Raw genomic sequence first — 20207 nt, 5'->3', positions numbered from 1 at the left:
TCCCAGGCTCCAGTCGGCGAGAGCAATTTGCAGTCATTCCCCGCTTGCAAAAAATGTCCACCCACCTACTTCAACCCTTCCATCTTGCCCTGCCACAAAAGGCAAAAGGGAATCAAATCTTTCACCTAACATAAGGAGAGACTTCAGCTGCAAGATGCCCCAGAAGAAAGCCACGTTTTTGCTTTGACTTCTATCACAAGATGTCCAAAGCAACAGCAGACTGGATATGACTCATCCAAAATATTTTTTATTTATTTATTTATTTTACATAATGAGATGTCAAAGGCCCAAGCCTAATCATGAAATTCGTTTATGTTTCATATATACCTTCTACATAGGCTGGAGGTATTTCTATTTATTTATTTAAAACATTTATATTCAGCCCTTCTCACCCTGCAGGAGACAACATATATACCGCAAATATTCAATGCCAGGATGCTTAAAAACCATCTCAGGACACTAGTTCTATTCACAACAGTTTAATGATTTTGGCCGTGAAACAAAGTTACATACATTGAACCATCAGAAAACCAGCTTTTGTCTTGTGGGCAATTTTGGATTTTGCAGTATTTCAGAATTCCCGATAAGGGATGCTCAACCTGTATCAGAAACTATGAGCCCAAAACAAAAGTGTGCATGTGCATACCTTCAAGTTGCCTGTTGACTTATGGTGACCCCATGAATTTCAAAGAGTTTTCTTAGAAAAGGAATACTTGTGAGTTGCTTTAACCAGTTCCTTGCTCTAAAATATAAACAGCAGCATCTAATAATCCTCACTGGTCACTCATCCAAGTACTAACCAAGGTTCCCCTGGCTTTGCGTAGGAGAACCCAGAAGCATCACAGAGGGAGGAAGGTTGAGACCATGTTCCTATCATCTGGAGGCAGCCAGAATTACCCCAATTCTCACATCCTATAGGTCAGCGTTTCTCAACCTGAAAGTCAGGCCCACTTGGGGGGGGGGGTCGCTAGGGGGTGTCAGAGGGGTCACCAAAGACCATCAGAATACACAGTATTTGTGTGGGAAGTGTGGCCCAATTCTATCAATGCTGCGGTTCAGAATGCTCTTTGATTGTAGGTGAACTAAAAATCCCAGCAATTACAATTCCCAAATGTCAAGGTCTATTTTTCCCAAACTCCACCAGTGTTCACATTTGGATATATTGAGTATCTGTGTCAAGTTTGGTCCAGATCATCATTTGAGTCCACAGTGCTCTCTGGATGTAGGTGAATTACATCAGATATTTTCTGTTGGTCATGGGAGTTCAATTCCAATTGTTGGTGGAGTTTGGAATGCTCTCTGATTGTAGGTGAACTATAAATCCCAGCAACTACAAGGCCAAAATGACAAAATCAATCCCCCACCCACCCCACCAAGCAATCAAATTTGGGTATATTGGGTATTTGTGCCAAGTTTGGTCCAGTGAATGAAAATACATCCTACATATCAGATATTTACATTACGATTCATAACAGTAGCAAAATTACAGTTATGAAGTAGCAACGAAAATAATGTTATAGTTGGAGGTCACCACAATATGAGGAACTGTACTAAGGGGTTGCTGCATTAGGAAGGTTGAGAACTACTGCTATAGATCCTAATAGTGAAGGAATCTGGAAGCATGAATGTCGCAGCTTTTCAAGACAGAGTTGGTGACAACAAACAAGAGACTTTCTACTTCTAGAATTGCTTGTAAAACAAAGAAAGATGCCTAGGCAATTCGTTCAAAGCTTTAAAAAACAGAATAGAAAGTATTTATGTTAATTTGCTGCAGCATTTAAGAACTATTTTTAGCTGATGCAATATTTTAACAGTAGACTGTTTTGTACTGACTGGATATCCTCATTAATGATTGTAGAAATTAAGCGTTGACGGGATATTTTTTTCTTCCTAACTTATTTTCTAACCCAGGGGTTGAGGAGATGACAGCACAGAATTTCTGCAGGAGAGAACACGCTACAGAAAAGCTTTTATTTGGACCTGTTTGTACAGTGTATATAGCAGAGATGCGATCTTCTGGCAAATTGCAAAAAAAGTTCCAGTAGAACAATAAGTGTTTCCAGTTCTCAGTTGACTTTGTGTACTGGTTATGGTAATCTGATGGACCTCTTGGGAAACTAGATACAACACGATCCCAATAAACATGTAAACACGTTCCTGGGTTTTGTGTGGATACGTGACTCCATGGATAATAGCAAACTCTACTATTTCCAATGGGACGAATGACAGAGGTATCAATAAGGAACCACACAGGCTTGCTTATACAAGGAGGCCCTAACTGAAATCATGGAAAAGTGAAACCACATATATCAGTTCTGCTGATACAGGATTTATACCATAAAGGTTACAAGATGGACCTTTAGGTCTTATTCAGTAGGGCCCTCTTCAGTTCATCTGGAAGACTAACCTCTTCCTACCATTGACTCACAAGCAAATTTTGAAATTATCCCTAACTCTTCTCTAAAAGGAGAAGTCCTCCCAATGGACAAAAGATGCAACCTAGAAAAGGGGAGAGATGGCCATATTCTGACAAAATTCACACAAATTAAGAGTTCAAGAGCAGAGGTGCCTTTTCTCCTCCCTCTCTCAGATTCTGAGTTATAATTCTCAATGGCCATTTGTTGTTCGAGATCTTCAGAAATTCCCAAACCACAGAAATCACAGGATAGCATTTGTGTTTTCTATATAACGCATGAGAATAAGCTTGGTGAGCAACAGAGGTGGCATTAGTAGTTTCCTGAGCTGATTTAGGATACATCCATTGGAGATAGCTAAGCAAAACAAAACTGAGGTTCCTGCCAGACATGTCTTCTTCATTCTGCTTTGCCAAATTCAAGGTAATTTCTGAGGTTGGATGGAAAAGGTCCAAGAAGGAGGTTAGGGGAAGGAAGAGAGATGTGCCTCTAAGTGTGGTGGGGTCTCCTTCTTTGGAGATTTTTAAACAGAGGCAGGATGCCCAATTGTTGGGTATTCCTGCATGGTGGAATGAGGGTGGACTAGATGGCCCTTGGAGTCTCCTCCAAATCTATGATTCTAGGAAGAGGAGAAAGGAGGCAATTAAGCAAGCATCTGGAGGCGTGGAACAGAGAAGAAGGTGCCAGGAGACTTTCTGATAAAAGTCTCACCTCTCAGACACAGTGACTCTGAGAGTCAACAACAAGCTGGCAAGCACATGGATCTCACAAACCTTGCTGCCAAGACTTCCCTCCCGTCTTGCGCCCAGGGCAGTTACCCAAATCTCCGTGCGGCTCTCAGCTCACTTCCTCCCAACGTGCGAATGCTAAACCCATCTGGAACTGTTTAAACCTAAATATCCTTCGCTTCCCCACCCCCAGCCCAAACTTGAGATTCTTCCGAAGTTAAAACAAGCAGAGAGAGACGGAGTGGGGGGAGAAGAGTGCCAAGCTTGGCGTTCTCCCTCTTGTTCTCTCCCTCTCTCATTTCTTTTCTTATTCTTCTCTCTTTCTCCCCTCCTGCTCTCTTCATTTTCAGTTTAATTTCTGGGGAACTAGAATAAATTTATTTCTGGCAATTGGTCAAAACCCTACACATTTTTCTCATTAATAAGGCGAGAGGGGGAGAGAGGGCCTCAGATTCCGTGCCGCTGGTGCATGCGAAGGAGAATGACACCAAAGCCAATGCTCCTGCCAGCCAAAGAATCCATGAAGTTGGGTTTCTGGCTGCTAATGGGGCTAACTGGACAACAAGGAAAGGGTCTGGAAATGGAAGGGAGCCCTATCCCCCCTCCAAGGAGCATGGATTTCACTGGGGCAAAAGTCGGTCACAGCAAATGTCAGAGCAGCTGCTGCCTCCCTAGGAAAGAGAGGCTTTGGGACAGAAGCTGGCAGCCTTCCTCAGACATCTTTGAAGAGGGGAAGGGATTCGGGTAGTAAGGAGAGAGAGGGAGAGCACCATTCAGAAATATAAAGATTCCTTTGAATCCTTGTGTAAATCCATGCAACTTCCACACTGATTGCAGTCCACGCTGGAACAAGAGCGTTGACTGCGCATGTTGTTGATTATAAACCAGGTCTTAGCTCTTCTATGTTTCCGACATTTCACATTCCTGGGTGGGGGCTGGGGAACAGGTGTTTGGAAACTTGGAGACTCCTAGAAACATGGGACGGGGTGGGTGGAGGACATAAGCATGTGCAAGACACCCACAGAGCGGCACCACACAAGGTTGATATACCACAGCATGGTGGATCACCAAACATCCAAAGACTGTATCTTGGAGAGCTATCAACATTTCCCCTGCCAAGGGTTTTTCACTTCTGATTCTTTGCTACCTTTCTCCTCTCAAAGATAAGCACTGTAAATGCCAGCAGACAGTACCTGGCACCACGGAGAGCCATTTACACACCCTTCTTCTCCAACATCTTTCCAGTAAGCTAAAAAAAAGAGAAAGCAAAACACTTTGGAGAGGTACCAACAGGATGCCAGGAGCCCCAAGAAAGTTGTAGGACTTGTCTACTTGGTCATGGAGGCCTCTCTCAGCCCAAATGATTTATCTTCACCCCTCTTGTAAACTCAGAATGTATATGCAGAAAATCCATCTGCATATACATACATATGCACACACATACACACAATTGTGTTATCACACAATTCAGAATTCAGCAATGGGCTTTGAGAGGGATGTTGCTCCATAGTTACTTTTCAATCTGGAAAATTTAGATCCTGAAGCTAAAGGATCAAAAAGTGGTTCATCGACATTGCAAGCTGATGCGTGGACTCTTCAAAAGTGCCAGTGTGCCAAACACTGTCCACACAAGAATGGAGCCAGATACCTTCTGGTGCAGCCACCAGTCATCTTTGCACCAATGAGGAATTGTAATCTCACTCAGACCACAGACAAGTACAAGGTCCCAGAAGAACAGGAAAGGGTTGTATTGGCTTCTGCCCATGTTTCTCTACAAAGGGACAGCTGCCTTAAACTGAAAAAGGGCACTAATTCACCAAGGCCAGTATTTTCAGCTCCATCTGGCAGCACCAGGATCCCTTTTTGCCTCTATCTAGTCACTCCTTCTCAACCTCCCATCCAAATACTAACTGGGCACCTGAAATCAGGTAGGATGGGATGTGTCTAGGGTGGCATGATGGTGTATTTGCCCTCTAAAAAAAGAGATACGGAAGTAGTTGTGTTACTACAAAATACAGTTATGTCCGAAACTCTACAAAATAACAATCCTTCTATTGGGCCAACCAAAAATGTTCAATGTTCCACTTGCTTCGTCATTAGTGAAAGGTGATGAAGGATGTTGTAGGTTTTTTGGGCTGTATAGCCATGTTCTAGAAGCATTCTCTCCTGATGTTTCACCTGCATCTGTGGCAGGCATCCTCAGAGGTTGTGAGGTCTGTTTTCCTAGTTTCCAACAGACCTGACAACCTCTGAGGATGCCTACCACAGATGCAGGCAAAACGTCAGGAGAGAATGCTTCTAGAACATGGCCATACAGCCCAAAAAACTTAGAACAATCCAGTGATTCGAGCCATGAAAGCCTGCAACAATACAGTGATGAAGGGAAATTATACAAGAGAAGAAGAAAAAAGATGAAGAAGCCAGTGGAGCTTTGAAAGCTTGTCTGATGTATTTTGTGCATTTTGGGTTGGCCCAATAAAGAGACTGTTGTTCTGTGGATATTGGATGTTATTGAACTTCTCATCTAGCTCTCCTCAATCAAAATATTCCCACCTATTGTAGACAACCTCCTTGCAGAAAATCAGACCCTTCCAAACAGAGGATGGATTTTACGTGTGCTTCCTTTTGGCAACCCCCACAACCAACCCATGTGCAAGCAGACTCATCTACTCGCCAATAACCTCTTATGTGACTAATTGACCCACCATCTTTTGTCCCCTAGATGTGTGCTTTGTGATGCAGAACAAGCCGCTTCCTTGTGAAAGCTGTGTTTCCTTAATTAGGGACAAAAAAGACAGCTAAGCGAAGGCTACCATATTTAAAAAACAAAGAAAAGGAAACAAACAAATCATTCACTAGCCTGATCAACTGCATAGGGCAAAGTGTATCACTGGGGTTCTTAAATTATCCAATGCAGGGAACCTGCAGGATGTTTCTCCTAATACACTAGACACCTTCTTTGTGCCCAACTACTTCTTCATTTCTTAGAAACCCGTTTTGCCAGCCAATAGTTTGCAGACTGGCACCCATCCACAGACCACCACTTTGAGCAGAAGAGATGCAACACACTCTCAGCTTTGGGTATCCAAGATGACATAAGGAAACCTAGCAAGTTCTGGCAACTCTCACAAATTCCCAGCTGCCACTTTGAAGGTGTCAAAGCATCGCCTGGCTCAAAGGCTGATGTGGAAAATGAGTGCTTTAACCTAGTGGCCTATTTGGCCAAACAGAGGGGGGAATCCTCCCTGACACCTCCACCAAAGTGGACCTGGGGCCAACCTGAGCTGGTTCTGGAACATTCGACAGAGGAAATGTGGACGGCTGCACATGTACACCAACCCTTGCCTTCTCCCTCCCCCTCGTACTTGGCACTGAAATGAGGAGACGCTCAATCTGGACAAACCAGTTTGAGTCAGCACAACAAGCAAAGCCTCAATTGAAAAGGCGAGGGAAATGAAAAACAACAATGTGCGCATGCGTGTGCGCACCCGCATACACACACACACATATATATACCCACACACAAAACAACATATGTGGCTGTGATTCAGAGGATTTGGGCTTGGTAATTAAAAACTCCTCAGTGTCCAACTGACCAGACCGTGTGAACGGAAAGCAAAAAGGAAAACACATCAAACTGGTTTGCCTGAATATTTCGTGGAACGTGTCAGTCTCTCAGTCGAGGCTCATAACAAAAACAGGGAGGTAGCCAAGAACAAGAACTGTAAGACATACAAAGAGAATGGGTACAACTATTTCGGCTTGCAAGTTTCAGCTGCCACACCATGGTTCAGTGGGTCGCCCATGTAACCTAAAGTGAAGCTTTGCTAGACACCAAAAAGAGGGGGAGATGGAAGAGAAGAAAAGAGAGCAGAAGGAAAAAAAGAAACCCCTCCGAAGCTCCCGAAATGTGACTCGCAGGTTAGCCCTCGTTGCCAATTAGCCGACTGCTTTTCGGGGGCACAAAGGAACTGTCTTCTTTTTCCTTCCACGGATGAGCCAGCTTGCAAGAAACGGGAGATTTAATGAGCTCGGTCCGAGCTTCCAGAGTTCTGTGACCAGCCATCGCTCGGCCTTATCCTAAAGCATCAACATAACAGCAGGGCGAAGCTCCCCAGCGAGAGAGGAGACAGTTCAATGAACTGTAATTAAAAAGAAAGCAAATCCCTCTCCATCAGGAAAATACCTGACAGGAGGCATGAATGAGGTGGGGGTGTTGTGGGGGAGAATCCCATGTCACGGGGGCACATGGCTATGCACGCATACATTAGTTTGTATCAAATGTGCGCATAAATATGTGCAGTATGTGAAGGCTTATTAATACACTGGGAGTGGGATATTACGGAAGCAAACAGGCTGCCAGATTCGGATGGCTTTTGTACAGCTAAGCTGTGGGGTTTGAACTGCTCTCTGATCTGCCTTCACAGTTCAAGAAATCTGGGGCACCGAATATTGCACTCTCTCACACACACACTTTACATCAAACTCACCTGGAATAGTTTCAACCGTCACTCAGCTGCAGGGATTTGAACCACCACTTCAACCACATATACACAATGAACAGGGAGGAGAAAAATCCACTTTTGCAACCACTTTTCAGTCTCTATGATGGCAACTGCAGAATTTATAATCTGTATTATAAGACACTCCAAAGGCCAAGAATTGGAGCAGAGGCTCAGGCACTCCACTCTTCAAGGTTTATCCCAAATGCCCACTTTTCCCCAATACTTTTTGACCCAATTGCGGGAGAAGAAGAAAAGCCTTCTTTTGCAAAGGAGGCCAGCAAGCGCCGCTCCTGAAACTCCTTCTCACCCTCACGGGGCCTTTGAGCTCAGAACCAGCAAAGCAGCTCAGAAAAAGCAGGAGAAACCCTTCCAGATTACACAAGGAGCCCCACACCAGAATCCATGCCCCTCATCTGCATTTAGGAATGGGAAAAAGAGTTGAATAAGTTAGAAATATGTTTTGGGAACATTTCTCAAACACCGAGAAACTCTTTCGAGAAGAATCCTGGAATCCTTTGCAGTTTGAAACTCTGCACCAAATCCACACATGATGTAGTTTTGTTCACTTTTCTGAGCAGAAAAGTAATATTTCTCAGTAGAAATACTACTTTCTGGGCAGAAAACGCTGTTCCCTACGCCAGACAACCGCGTGCGAATTTGTGCGCAGAAGAAGTTTCAAACTGAAAACTGCCTTCAAAGTTCAAGACTTTTCTTGGGGCAGGATGAAAAATGCCATAATTACTTTTTCCTTCTACTGAGTAGGAGATTAAGGAAGAATTACATGCCTACCTGTATTCAATGAAAAGGAGAAAACTGGCCAAAGCGCCCCTAGCTTTGCTGGCTGCTTTTGCTCCCAAACCAACATTAATGACTTCCCTTGTGCAGAGCCCTGGGGGGAAAGGAGGCTGGGGTCTTCCCCCCACCCCCACACCGCCTGGAAATTGCATCAGAAGCACTAAGAGCTCTAGAAAATGTGATTTGATGCACTTTAAATTAATACCATATCGTTTTCCCTCTCTTTTTCTCTGACCTGAGGTTTGGCTTTCTGGGACACAGAGGGGGCGCAGGGGGGTGCCTTGGGCCTGGAAGGAGGGAAAGGAAAAAAGCAAGAGGGGAAAAAGAGAAAGGTTGCATTTTTCAAAAGCCTTTCCCTCTCCTAGGCGGAGGCGCTTTGGCCCAGATTCCCAAGGGGGAGCTCAGTTCCCCAGCCAAGCGCGGCTCCTCTTCTCCCAACTTCAGCCTCCATTGCCAGAGAAAGCCACCAAGACTTCTGAGCCAAAGCATTCCTTCTCCGGCAGGCTCAGGCGCTGCTGAACCGGAGAAGAAAAACACACTGTAACTTCAAACAGACCCAGCACGCTTAAGAGAGAAATCCGGGCAGGGGGACAGGGGAGAAGAGAAACCATGTTCTTCCCCAGACGGACAAAGCTCTCACTGAGTCACGGCTGGGAAGGACTCCCCTCCCCAAGCCTTCGCTGTCCTTCTCTTTCCCTCCATTTGAGCTCCTTTGCAAAGAAACTGGACCCTCCAGGCTCCCCTCCTTGTTCAGGCAGAGAGAGAGAGAGGAGGGGGCGCACCATGTTAAAAGAGTCATGTTGCAATTTCAAAAAATGCCAGACGAGTGAAAAAATAAAAATGCCAACACACACACATAGAGTCAACCGCAAGCCCCCCACTCTGATGGGTAGGGGCGAGAAGGTAACCCAACTAGCTGGGAGTTACATATTTCTGGCATCTCAACTTGACAGGGCTGAGTGAGGTGGCAGAATGGGAGGGGGTGACTAGCAGCTGCGGTTTATATAGAGTGTGCGCCTATGGATTTATTGCCGCTATGGATTTATTATTAGCACTAAAAGTAATGCATACGCGAGATTTACAGTAACTGCTCAAATGCGACACTCGGCATTAAGGAAGCTGCCTTGGGAGACTTTCCTCCTTTGGGGAGGGGGGTTAAAGTGTGTATCTTTTATGAAAAAAAGAAAGTGTTACCAAAAGACCACAAGAAAGAAAGAAGGAACGAGAAAGAAAGAAAGAAAGAAAGAAAGGAAATACAACCATGCCCAAACACACACTCCTGCTGATTTAAGGTCAAGTGACCCTGATTCGCAGAGTTAAATCACAGCGTAAGCAATACACACTATCAATCAGTTTACATGGATTCCTGCTGGAACAAAGACTGAACACACACAAAAAAGTGGAGGTTAGGGAAGCCAACCAGATTTGCAAGGAGAGACCCCAAGTCAGCACCTCCCAGCAAGAGGTTTCAGAGAAATCCGGCATCAGCAAGGACCTCCGAAGATAGTCTCCAAGCTCTGTAAGTCCCCTTTTTGTGAACTAAAATGCATACAGAAAAGCAAGAATGTGTTGTGATGCCAAGGGAACTTTTTCCACATCCTCCAACCCATTCTCCATTCTCTGGCGTGGCCAGGTAATGGAGAATGCTACCATGGCCAACTTTGTTTCTCCTTGTGGAGAGAAAAAGTGGGGTATAAATAACAACAATAACATCACACCCGTGATGCCAAAGCAACTGTTTCTATATCCACAACCCATTCTCCATTCCCTGGCAAGTTAAATGCCACCGTGGCCAACTTTGAGTCTCCTTGTGGAGAGAAAAAGTGGGGTATAAATAACAACAACAACAACAATAACATCACACCCGTGATGCCAAAGCAACTGTTCCCACATCCACAATCAGTTCTCCATTCCCTGGCAAGTTAAATGCCACTGTGGCCAACTTTGAGTCTCCTTGTGGAGAGAAAAAGTGGGGTATAAATAAACATAACAACAACAACAACAACAACACAGCCGTGATGCCAAAGGAACTTCTTCCACGTCCACCAACCCATTATCCATTCCATGGCGAAAAAGTGGGGCATAAATAAAAACATAATAATAATAGCAGCAACAACAACAACAACACACCCACTCTCTATTATGGAGCAGGAACAGGGACGAGATATACAGGATATCTGAATGTGTGACAAACACAGAAAAACTCATGCACACCACTGGAGGAACCAGCTATGGAACATGGCATGCCCTATTCCCAAAGAACATGCCAAGCAGGAGAATATCAGCACAAAACAGGATGACAAGGACACTTCACAAACTTATAAAGGAAAAGACATGCAATGCTTTAGCGCTGCAGTTGGTCCCATTCAGAGCCAGGGAATCTTTGTGGCTTGCTTTTGGCACCAAATGTCCAAAGAGCCCCTCATTGGACCCCCTTTATGTCCAAATACTGAACCCAGCTGCATATTTGGAAAAGATAAATCCATTCCTCCCCAGCATCCTCCAAAAAGAGTGTGAAAGCCCTTGTGTGCAAACGCTTTCCAGCGCTTAAAATATTTGTGGGGGTGGTGTGTCCCTGGCTAGATATTCAACTGGGGAGATGCCAGGACTGATGCTCCGTTCTCTATACTGATGTTTACGCAAAGTTTTGCCAGATTACACTTTTAGTCAAAGAGCCACATTTGGATGTTTTTCTTCCTTGAAAACACTGGTTAGGGAAGAACTTGGGAGAAAAAGTAAATACTTTCCCCCTTTATTTGCAAAGTCCTGGAAATACAGGTTTGAGGTAATTTGGAGAGGTGGGAGGCCTTCCCCTCTTCGCCTGTATTCTTCCTTCTATCCCGAACCTATTTTGCCAAAGAAACTCAGCATCTTTGCCATCCCAACAAAAGAATGTGCGTGGGGAAGCAAACGCACAAGCCTGTGTCAAACAGGAGAAGGAAGGGGGAAAAAGATGACAAGAAAGACACATGTTTTGAATATATCCCAAGAAAATGATGCTGAGGCAGGCAGGGTCGCGAGACGGCTTTTGGTAAACAAAGAGAGTTGATGCATTTCGAGCCATTTCTGGAAAATGAATTTAAAGTGGCAGGCTCTGGAGACGTCTCCCCCTTTTACGTGTGTGGGGTGGGTCGGAGGAACCGGAGAAGCGAGACTGGATGTTAAAAAACAGGGAATTCACTGAGAAGACATCAAACAGCAAAGAAATCTCAAAACCTGGCAGCTTCTACGCCGCTCTGCTGGAACACGCTGAAAAATGTGCTCTCGCTCTTGCTTTTTTCCCTCCTACCTTTAAGGTTCAGATCACAAAAGACAAGCCGGGCCCGAGTGTTTTTCCGAGCTTAATCGGAGGCCTGACACTCTTATCTGATAAACTAGCCTGGCGCCTTGCATTTTGCAAGCAGCTGGAGAGAAAAGTTTCTTTGCCAGCTCCGCAAAAGAGCCTTCCGTCGTCATCAGAGCGAGATCCCAACCAACGCGGCTGCTCTCCTCTCTTTCTCTGGTCTCCTATTAAACGGGGAGAACAAAGCCCGTCCTTCCCATTCTGGCTCCGGATTTGAGCGGGGCTTAAGAGCATCCTTTCTGGCTTCTAGGACTAAGGAGAGAGAGAGGAGAAGAAACAAAGCTCGGCTCTATCAAGGACAGAAGAACAGCAAGGCTGCACTGCTGCCCTTTTGCCAGGAACAGCTAGAAGAAAAGCTCCATCTGGAAGAAGCAGTTTCCTGCTGAAGGGAAATTACTGCGTGCCCTTTAGACTTAAAGCAAGGGATGGGATGGAGCCAGGATGCTGAGATACACAATACAGGTGGCTTTGGAGAACCGGAGCTTCCATTGAAAGCCCATCTTCTTGGAACAACGAGAACTAAGGACTGTTTTCATCTATATGTTTTTAATGATCTCTTACAAATATCCTTAGCCATTGTGGCTTTGGATGTATCTACACCAAGCATGAGCAAACTTTGGCCCTCCAGGTGTTTTGGACTTCAACTCCCACAATTCCTAACAGCCGGTAGGCTGTTAGGAATTGTGGGAGTTGAAGTCCAAAACACCTGGAGGGCCAAAGTTTGCCCATGCCTGGTCTACACTGTACAATTAATGCATTTTTGTCCCACTTTTATTTGCTTTGGAACTCTAAGAGTCATAGTTTGACAAGATCTTTTGCCTTCTCTGCTGGTGCCTCACCAAACTACAACTCCTATGGTTCCAGAGAACTAAGCCGTGGCACCTAAAGTGGTAACATGTTGCATTAAACAATGTAGATGCACCTTTGGAAGTGAGCACTGATTCTGCACCCCATGTTGAACCCACTTGGTTTTGTGCCATTTAGTCTACTAAAAACATGCAAAGTGGAAGGTCCTCTCAATTTGGGAAGCCAAAGAAAGTCCGACAATGCCTTATTATACCCAGAAACAGGCCAAGAAAATCCAAGAAGTCCATTAAAATGGAACTATTTCGAACCATAGCAGTCTGACACTCATCTGAGAGGTTTAAAATGCAATTACCTAACCAGCGGATGATGAGGACACCAAGGATCCAAAGTCACCCCACAAAACTGATCCAATGCAACTCTCCACTGTCCACACAATGGGAAAGCAAATCTTTTCTCCAAGGAGCAGTCCATGAGCTTCCTTCGCTTGTTCCTTTCTCCAAAGTGACTGTGTCACCAAATGGAGAGTGTGGATGGGGGCCCTCCAAGATATCATGACTCCATAAAGATGTGTCACCAAATGGAGAGTGCAGATGAGGGCCCTCCAAGATATATAATTGGGAAAAGTCTGGGAAACCCAAAACATTGTTTGGATCTCAAGCCAAAGATGGGATATTGGTATTTTCAGGCATCGACTCCCCTCTTTCTTGGTCCGATCCCTGGGAGAACAGGGCAAGGGAAGCCCCGGCTGCATCTACACTGTAGAACGAATGCAGTCTGGCACCACTTGAACTGCCTTGTCTCAATGCTATGGAATTGGGAGAACTATTTGACCGAGAAGGCAAATGATTTTGCAAAATGACAACTCTGATCACTCCATAGCGTTGAGCCATCGCAGCCAAAGCGGTGTTGAACTGTATTCCTTCTACAGTGTAGATGTGCCTAAGAGATCGCAGGACAAGAACGGGAAAAGGAGCCCCTCAACAAGACAACGGACAATGGCTCCTCTTCATTCAGTTGCCTGTCCGAGACAATGGCCATGCCTTCTTGGGCGTGGAGAGGGACCCTGGGCAGCAATGTTGCCTTTTAGGACTATATACATATGTATAGTGAATGTATTGTGAATTATGTATACGTATTACGAATAAAGGACATTTAATCAACTACCAAGCTTGCAAACTTTGTGTTTTGTCTGTTTGTTTGCTTTGTTAAAAATGTAATACAAATGTCTGGTTGCTCCTGACACGATAAATAAATAAATGAATGTATGTATTTGTATATATAAATGTGTATATGTTTATGTTGTTTATGCTTTGATTTTATTGCTGTAATATGTTGTCCGGGCTTGGCCCCATGTAAGCCACTCCGAGTCCCCACCAGGGAGATGGTGGCGGGGTATAAATAAAGATTATTATTATTATTATTATTATTATTATTATGTGTGTGTATGTGTGTGTGTGTTTATGTATGCATATATATATGTATGTATGTATGTATGTATGTATGTAAAGGTTTTCCTCTAACATTAAGTCCAGTTGTGTCTGACTCTGGGAGGTGGTGCTCATCTCCATTTCTAAGCTGAAGACCCGGCGTTGTCCATAGACACCTCCAAGGTCATGTGGCTGGCATGACTGCATGGAGCGCCGTTACCTTCCTGCCAAAGTGTATATAAATATATACATATTATATCTATATCTAGCTATCTACATACATATATCTGTGTCTATGTACGTGCATGTATATATCTCTATCTATGTATCTATATCTATATGTCTATATATCTATATATCCATGTATCTATATATCTATGTATCTATATATCTATATATCCATGTATCTATATATCTATGTATCTATATATCCATGTATCTATATATCTATGTATCTATGTGTCTATGTATCTATATATCTATGTGTCTATATATCTATGTATCTATCTATGTGTCTATGTATCTATGTGTCTATGTATCTATGTGTCTATATATCTATATATCTACCTATCTATATATCTACCTATCTATATATCTATGTGTCTATATATCTATGTATCTATATATCTATGTGTCAATGTATCTATATATCTATGTACCTATATATCTATGTATCTAATCTATATATCTATGTATCTATATATCTATGTACCTATGTATCTATATATCTATATACCTATGTATCTATCTATTTATCTATCTCCTATACCGATGGAGAACAAGAAGCACATAGGGGGTTCAACACAAACAAGCCACAACTCCTCCATGCAATTCAATAAGAGGGGATTTCATTCACAGGAAAGCATCAGTCACTCTCATCCATGTATGTGTTGACTTAATGTAATATAGAATCATAGAATCAAAGAGTTGGAAGAGACCTCATGGGCCATCCAGTCCAACCCCCTGCCAAGAAGCAGGAATACTGCATTCAAATCACCCCTGACAGATGGCCATCCAGCCTCTGTTTAAAAGCTTCCAAAGAAGGAGCCTCCACCACACTCTGGGGCAGAGAGTTCCACTGCTGAATGGCTCTCAACAATAATGGCTATTGTTATTGTTCTGGGGAGGCTTGGACAGAGAAGGGAAGGAAGGAGACCTTTCTCCTGGGGTCACAATCCCAAAGGGGGAATTTCAATCACGGGGCGCATCGACCACTCTGCCCAAAGCATGCTTCGTCCCAGGAGCATCTACATTATAGCGTTAATACAGGGTTATAGGTATTGGAAATATCAACCTAAATAACATGATAAAGGCTTTCAATCAAGTCGAGGAGCAAGGCGTATACAGACGGAGCGTCCCTTATTCAAAATGCTTGGAAACAGAACTAGAAAAATAGTAAATAAATAATGTTTTTTGACCCCACTTTAACTGCCTGGGCTCAATGCTATGGGACCCTTGGAGTTGGAGTTTCATGGCATATTAAAGTGGTATCAAGCTCAACCCCATCTCCAGTGTAGATGCTCCCTCCATCCTGGAGATTTATGGAGCATCTTTCCCCTTCTGGAGTCTCCCTCACCCAATTCAATTCATTCACGGGGGAATATCAATCACTCCCTCCCACGAGTGTTTTAAGTAAGGTGGGATCGACACTGCCATGGGATGCAGCTTCCAATGGAGATGCAGCCCGACTCTTGGGGAAATAAAGAAGGGGGGAGTAGGGGGATCTTTCCCCACGCAATTCAATAGGGGGAGATGTCACCCACGCGTGATTCGTCCCACGGACTGATATTCCGAGAAATAAGGCGGGAACGGGGAGAGCGGGGGGATATTTCCCCACGGAGGAACCCCCACGAAATAGATAAAGATTGCACCCACGCGTGATTCGTCTCACGGACTGCTATTCCGGGAAATAAGGCGGGACACAAAAGGGGAGAGCGGGGGATCTTTCCCCACGGAGGAACCCCCACGAAATAGATCAAAATTTCACCCACGCGTGATTCGTCTCACGGACTGATATTCCGGGAAATAAGGCGGGACCGAGAAGAGGAGAGTGGGGGGAATCGTTCCCCACGCGTGTTTCGTCCCACGGACTGATATGCCGGGAAATATGCGAGAAAGTGGGTGAACCAATTCAATTTGGGGGGGGGGGATTCCATTCCATTCTCCCACGCGTGTCTCGTCCCACGGGTGGGCGAATAAACCAGACGCGGGGAAGAAGGGGGGGGAGTGGGAGACCCTCCTGGAGCTTCGGGAGCCCCGACGGTGCTGGGCGTGCTCCCCACTCGCGACCCACTCGGCGCGTGGCTCACCTTCCAAGGCGCGTCCCCTGCCCGGGAGCCCCAGCAGAAGCCCTAGAAGCAGCAGCAGCTCCGGGCCCAGTCCCCGGGTCGCCCCCATGGCGGGGGCGGCTTCGCGGTCCCTCGTGGGTGATGGGAGTTGTAGTCCACCGAACTGTAGGATCCCGCTCTTCTTGATTATCCTTCCCCACTGCCTGGCTGTAGTCCCAAAGTCTTGCGCGCAGGGGAAGAAGGGAGGAACCAAAAAAAAACCCCACGCGAGATATTTCCACTCCGGTCCTGCTCCGCGACAGAGCCAAGTGCGGACAGACAGCCCCTTCCGCCAAGTCTGGCTTGCTCCTTGCGTCCTTCTTTCCTTGGGTCGCTTGGTTAGTTCCTTCCCATCCCAACGCAATCCTCTCCCGGCCACGCGCGCTCTCGCTCTGTGGGCTCCCGCTCCGACGCCGCGGCTCAGACCCAGGGGGCGTGGCCCGGCTGCCCATCACGCTCCTCGCCACGCCCCTAGCAACTGAGCGGCCATTCGGAGCAAAGGGAGACGCCGAGGGTACGCCCTTAACAACGGCAGCCTGCACTGCGATTGGTTGAAGGCCTCCGGAGGCGGGGCTCTGGATAAAGATGAATTAGATAGGGCGGGGACGGCGTGAAGAGGCACCGCCTCCTTTTTAGCAGCTCGGCCGCCGCCCCCATTGGATAAGCAGGCGAGGAAAGAGCGCCACCTAGTGGCCCGTAGTGGAATTATGCGCTTAAAGGGGACGCTGCAGTTAATGTGCCACCTTTACTCTCTACTAGCCGTCCCCTGCCAGGCGTTGCTGTGGCCCAGTCTGATGATCTGGAAAATAAAGTAATGAGAAAGTATTGGTTTCTAATATATGTAATTTCTTTATGCTTGTGCGTAAACAGTACTTTTTGTTGTTTCTTTGCCAGTGTTGATGTGGAGAGTGTCTGGTTTGCCCACTCTGGAACATGCAACATATCATTGTGCTTCTTTAGGGGTCCCTTTCAAATCTATGATACTATATCTGTGTGTGTGTGAATCATATATATCTATCAATATCTATGGCTGGATGGCTCTTTGTCAGGAGGGCTTTGATTACTTTTTCTTGCCCCGGTGAACGGAGTTGGACTGGGTAGGCTTAAGTGTTTTCTGCTGGTGATGGGGCTTCTGTGTGGCAAATTTGCCCCAATTCTGTCGTTGGTGGGGTTCAGAATGCTCTTTGATTGTAGGTGAACTATACATCCCAATAACTACACTTGCCGCACTTGCTCCCTTGCCTGGCCCACTTTGGGTCCGGAGGCGTGCCTGAAGACCTCGGTGTGTGCACCAAAAGTCACCTCTTCTCCTGACTTTCTCCTCAGCCATTGGGACCGAGAGAGAGAGAGACAGAGGTGGAGATGCCCACCTTTCCTGAAGATAGGCGCAAAAACAAAGGAGGGAGCGGAGGTGGGAGATACCTCCAGCTGGAGGGGCTCTCTCTCTCTCTTTCTCTCTCTTGGTCCCAATGGCTGAATAGAAAGTCAGGAGAAGAGGCGACTTTTGGTGCGCATGCTGGGGTCTTCAGACACGCCTCTGGACCAGAAGTGGGCCAGGCGCAGTGGCTCCGCACCTTGGCCCACCCATGGATTGGGGAGAGGAGAGGAGGCGGGTGGAACGCCGGGGGATCAGGAAAGGGAGCTGGCCATGGGGAAGGGATCGAACGCGGAGAACGATTGAGCGCCGGCTCTGCTCGTACACCTGGTGGCTGGGTGGAGCAGGAACGAGAGGGGCTAGGCGAGGCTCAAAGGCCCGGCCCCTTTGGGAAGAGGATCTCCCAGCACCGAGGCAAGAAAGCCGAGGCTCCCCCCGGACTGCTAGGGCTGTTGTGACCTGAGGGGGGCGCTCCTCAAGTGGCAGTCGAGGGACATTTACAGAGGCACCTCTGCGCCCCTGGCAAAAAAAAGTGTTCTGCGACCACTTACTTCGCGTAATGGACGAGCCGCCCCTGATTCTATAGTATGCATAGACACTGAAAAACCTTGGCCCTTGAGCCCTCCAGCTGGAGGTCAGATATGACCAGCAGTGCTGTAGAATTTGAAGAGGCACGAATGGAAGGTGAAAGAGAGAAACATGCCAAGAGGAAGGTGTGTCAAGCCAACTCCGACCGGGACTGCCTTCCACCTGGAAACCAATGCTCTCACTGTGGGAGAAGATGTAGATCAAGAATAGGGCTCCACAGCCACCTGCGGACACCGCCGCCAGTACACCAATCTTGGAAGACAATCCTACTCAGACAACGAGGGATTGCCTAAGTCAGTGGTTCTCAACCTGGAGTCCCCAGATGTTTTTGGCCTTCAACTCCCAGAAATCCTAACAGCTGGTAAACTGGTTGAGATTTCTGGGAGGTGTAGGCCAAAAACATCTGGGGACCTTGAGCGCTCCAGCTGGAGGTCAGCCGTGACCAGCAGTGCTGTAGAATTTGAAGAGGCATTAATGGAAGGCAAAAGAGAGAAATGTGCCAAGAGGAAGGCACGTCAAGCCAATTCTGATTGGGACTGCTTCCACCTGGAAACCAATGTCCTCACTGCGGGAGAAGATGCAGATCAAGAATAGGGCTCCACAACCACCTGCGGACCCGCCACTAGTACACCAATCTTGGAAGACAATCCTACTTGGACAACGAGGGATTGCCTAAGTAAATAAGTAAGTCCATGATAAGATTCAACAGAATTGAACAAATGGCTTTTAGTGGGAGCAAAGCATGCTGCAGTTAGAAGCCATTTGTTCAATAGTGTTCCCTTTTACCTGCCGTTTCAGGTATCCCTGCGATGTCTACAAATACAAAGGTTGTACTATCTAATTATTATTGTTATTACCACCCTTTCTCTCCAGTTTGGGCTCAAGTTGTAACGGCCATGATTAAACATTCGCAGCATGCAAAAATTAATTAAATGATCATAAAGCTAAAACCAATTAAGTACATAAACCGTTAAAGGAACAACAAATAAAAGTCCAGCACGTTATATTACTAAATTTTCCCTTGGAGTTCTAATTCTCAAAAGACTGCCAGAATGAAAAGACCTTTTACCTGTCTGCTAAAAGAAAGCAGGGATTGTGTCAGTCTAACTTCTCTAGAGGTGCACCTGCACTATAGAATGAATGCAGTTTGGAACCACTTTAAGTGCTATGGCTCTAGGCTATGGAATCATGGGAGTTGTAGTTTTACATAGTCTTTAGCCTTCTGTGCCAAAGACTGCCAGCACTTCAGCAAAGTGTGCCAGGATTCCATAGCATTGCGACATGGCAGTCAAAATAGTGTCAAGAACAGGCATGGGCCAACTTGGGCCCTCCAGATGTTTTGGACTTCAACTCCCACAATTCCTAACAGCCTCAGGCCCCTTCCTTTTCCCTCTCAGCCGCTTAAGCGGCTGAGAGGGAAAAGGAAGGGGCCTGAGGCTGTTAGGAATTGTGGGAGTTGAAGTCCAAAACATCTGGAGGGCCCAAGTTGGCCCATGCCTGGTTTAGATCCATCTTAAATCTTCTTTTAGTACTGTTCCAGCAGACACCAGCCAACCCCTCTCCAATGCCAGCGATACAGCTTAATGGTGTAACATTAGAAAATGTTGACCATTTCCTCTCCCTTGGCAGCCACCTCTCCACTAAAGTCAACATTGACACCGAAACACAACACCGCCTGAGCTCTGCAAATGCAGCATTTTTCTGAATGAAGCAGAGAGTGTTTGAGGACCGGGACATCTGTAGGGATCGCTGAGCCTGGATCCCCAGGTTTCGGCGGTGACCAGGGGAGCATTCGCACAATTAAGACTCGTGCGCCAACTGCGACCGTACCTTGGGAAGTCTGACTTGGCCACGGTAGTCCACGCTCTGGTTACATCCCGCCTTGACTACTGCAACGC

The 20207-nt window shown here is 46.0% G+C and overlaps 1 protein-coding gene across 1 annotated transcript in view; it reads right to left on the bottom strand.

Annotated features, from left to right (window-relative positions):
* EPHB3 (EPH receptor B3) overlaps positions 1–16754 on the bottom strand; it is a 145994-nt gene extending 129240 nt beyond the window's left edge. Inside the window, exon 1 of the mRNA XM_060767418.2 lies at positions 16329–16754. Coding sequence (XP_060623401.2) covers positions 16329–16416 — 88 coding nt within the window. The 5' untranslated portion in view covers positions 16417–16754. The remainder of the gene's footprint in view (positions 1–16328) is intronic.
* Between the last annotated feature and the right edge of the window lie 3453 nt (positions 16755–20207).

Source organism: Anolis sagrei, chromosome 3 (assembly GCF_037176765.1).
Source record: "Anolis sagrei isolate rAnoSag1 chromosome 3, rAnoSag1.mat, whole genome shotgun sequence".
NCBI lineage: Eukaryota > Metazoa > Chordata > Lepidosauria > Squamata > Dactyloidae > Anolis > Anolis sagrei.
The sequence above is the reverse complement of the archived record's forward strand: the minus strand, read 5'-3'. Positions and strand labels throughout refer to the sequence as shown.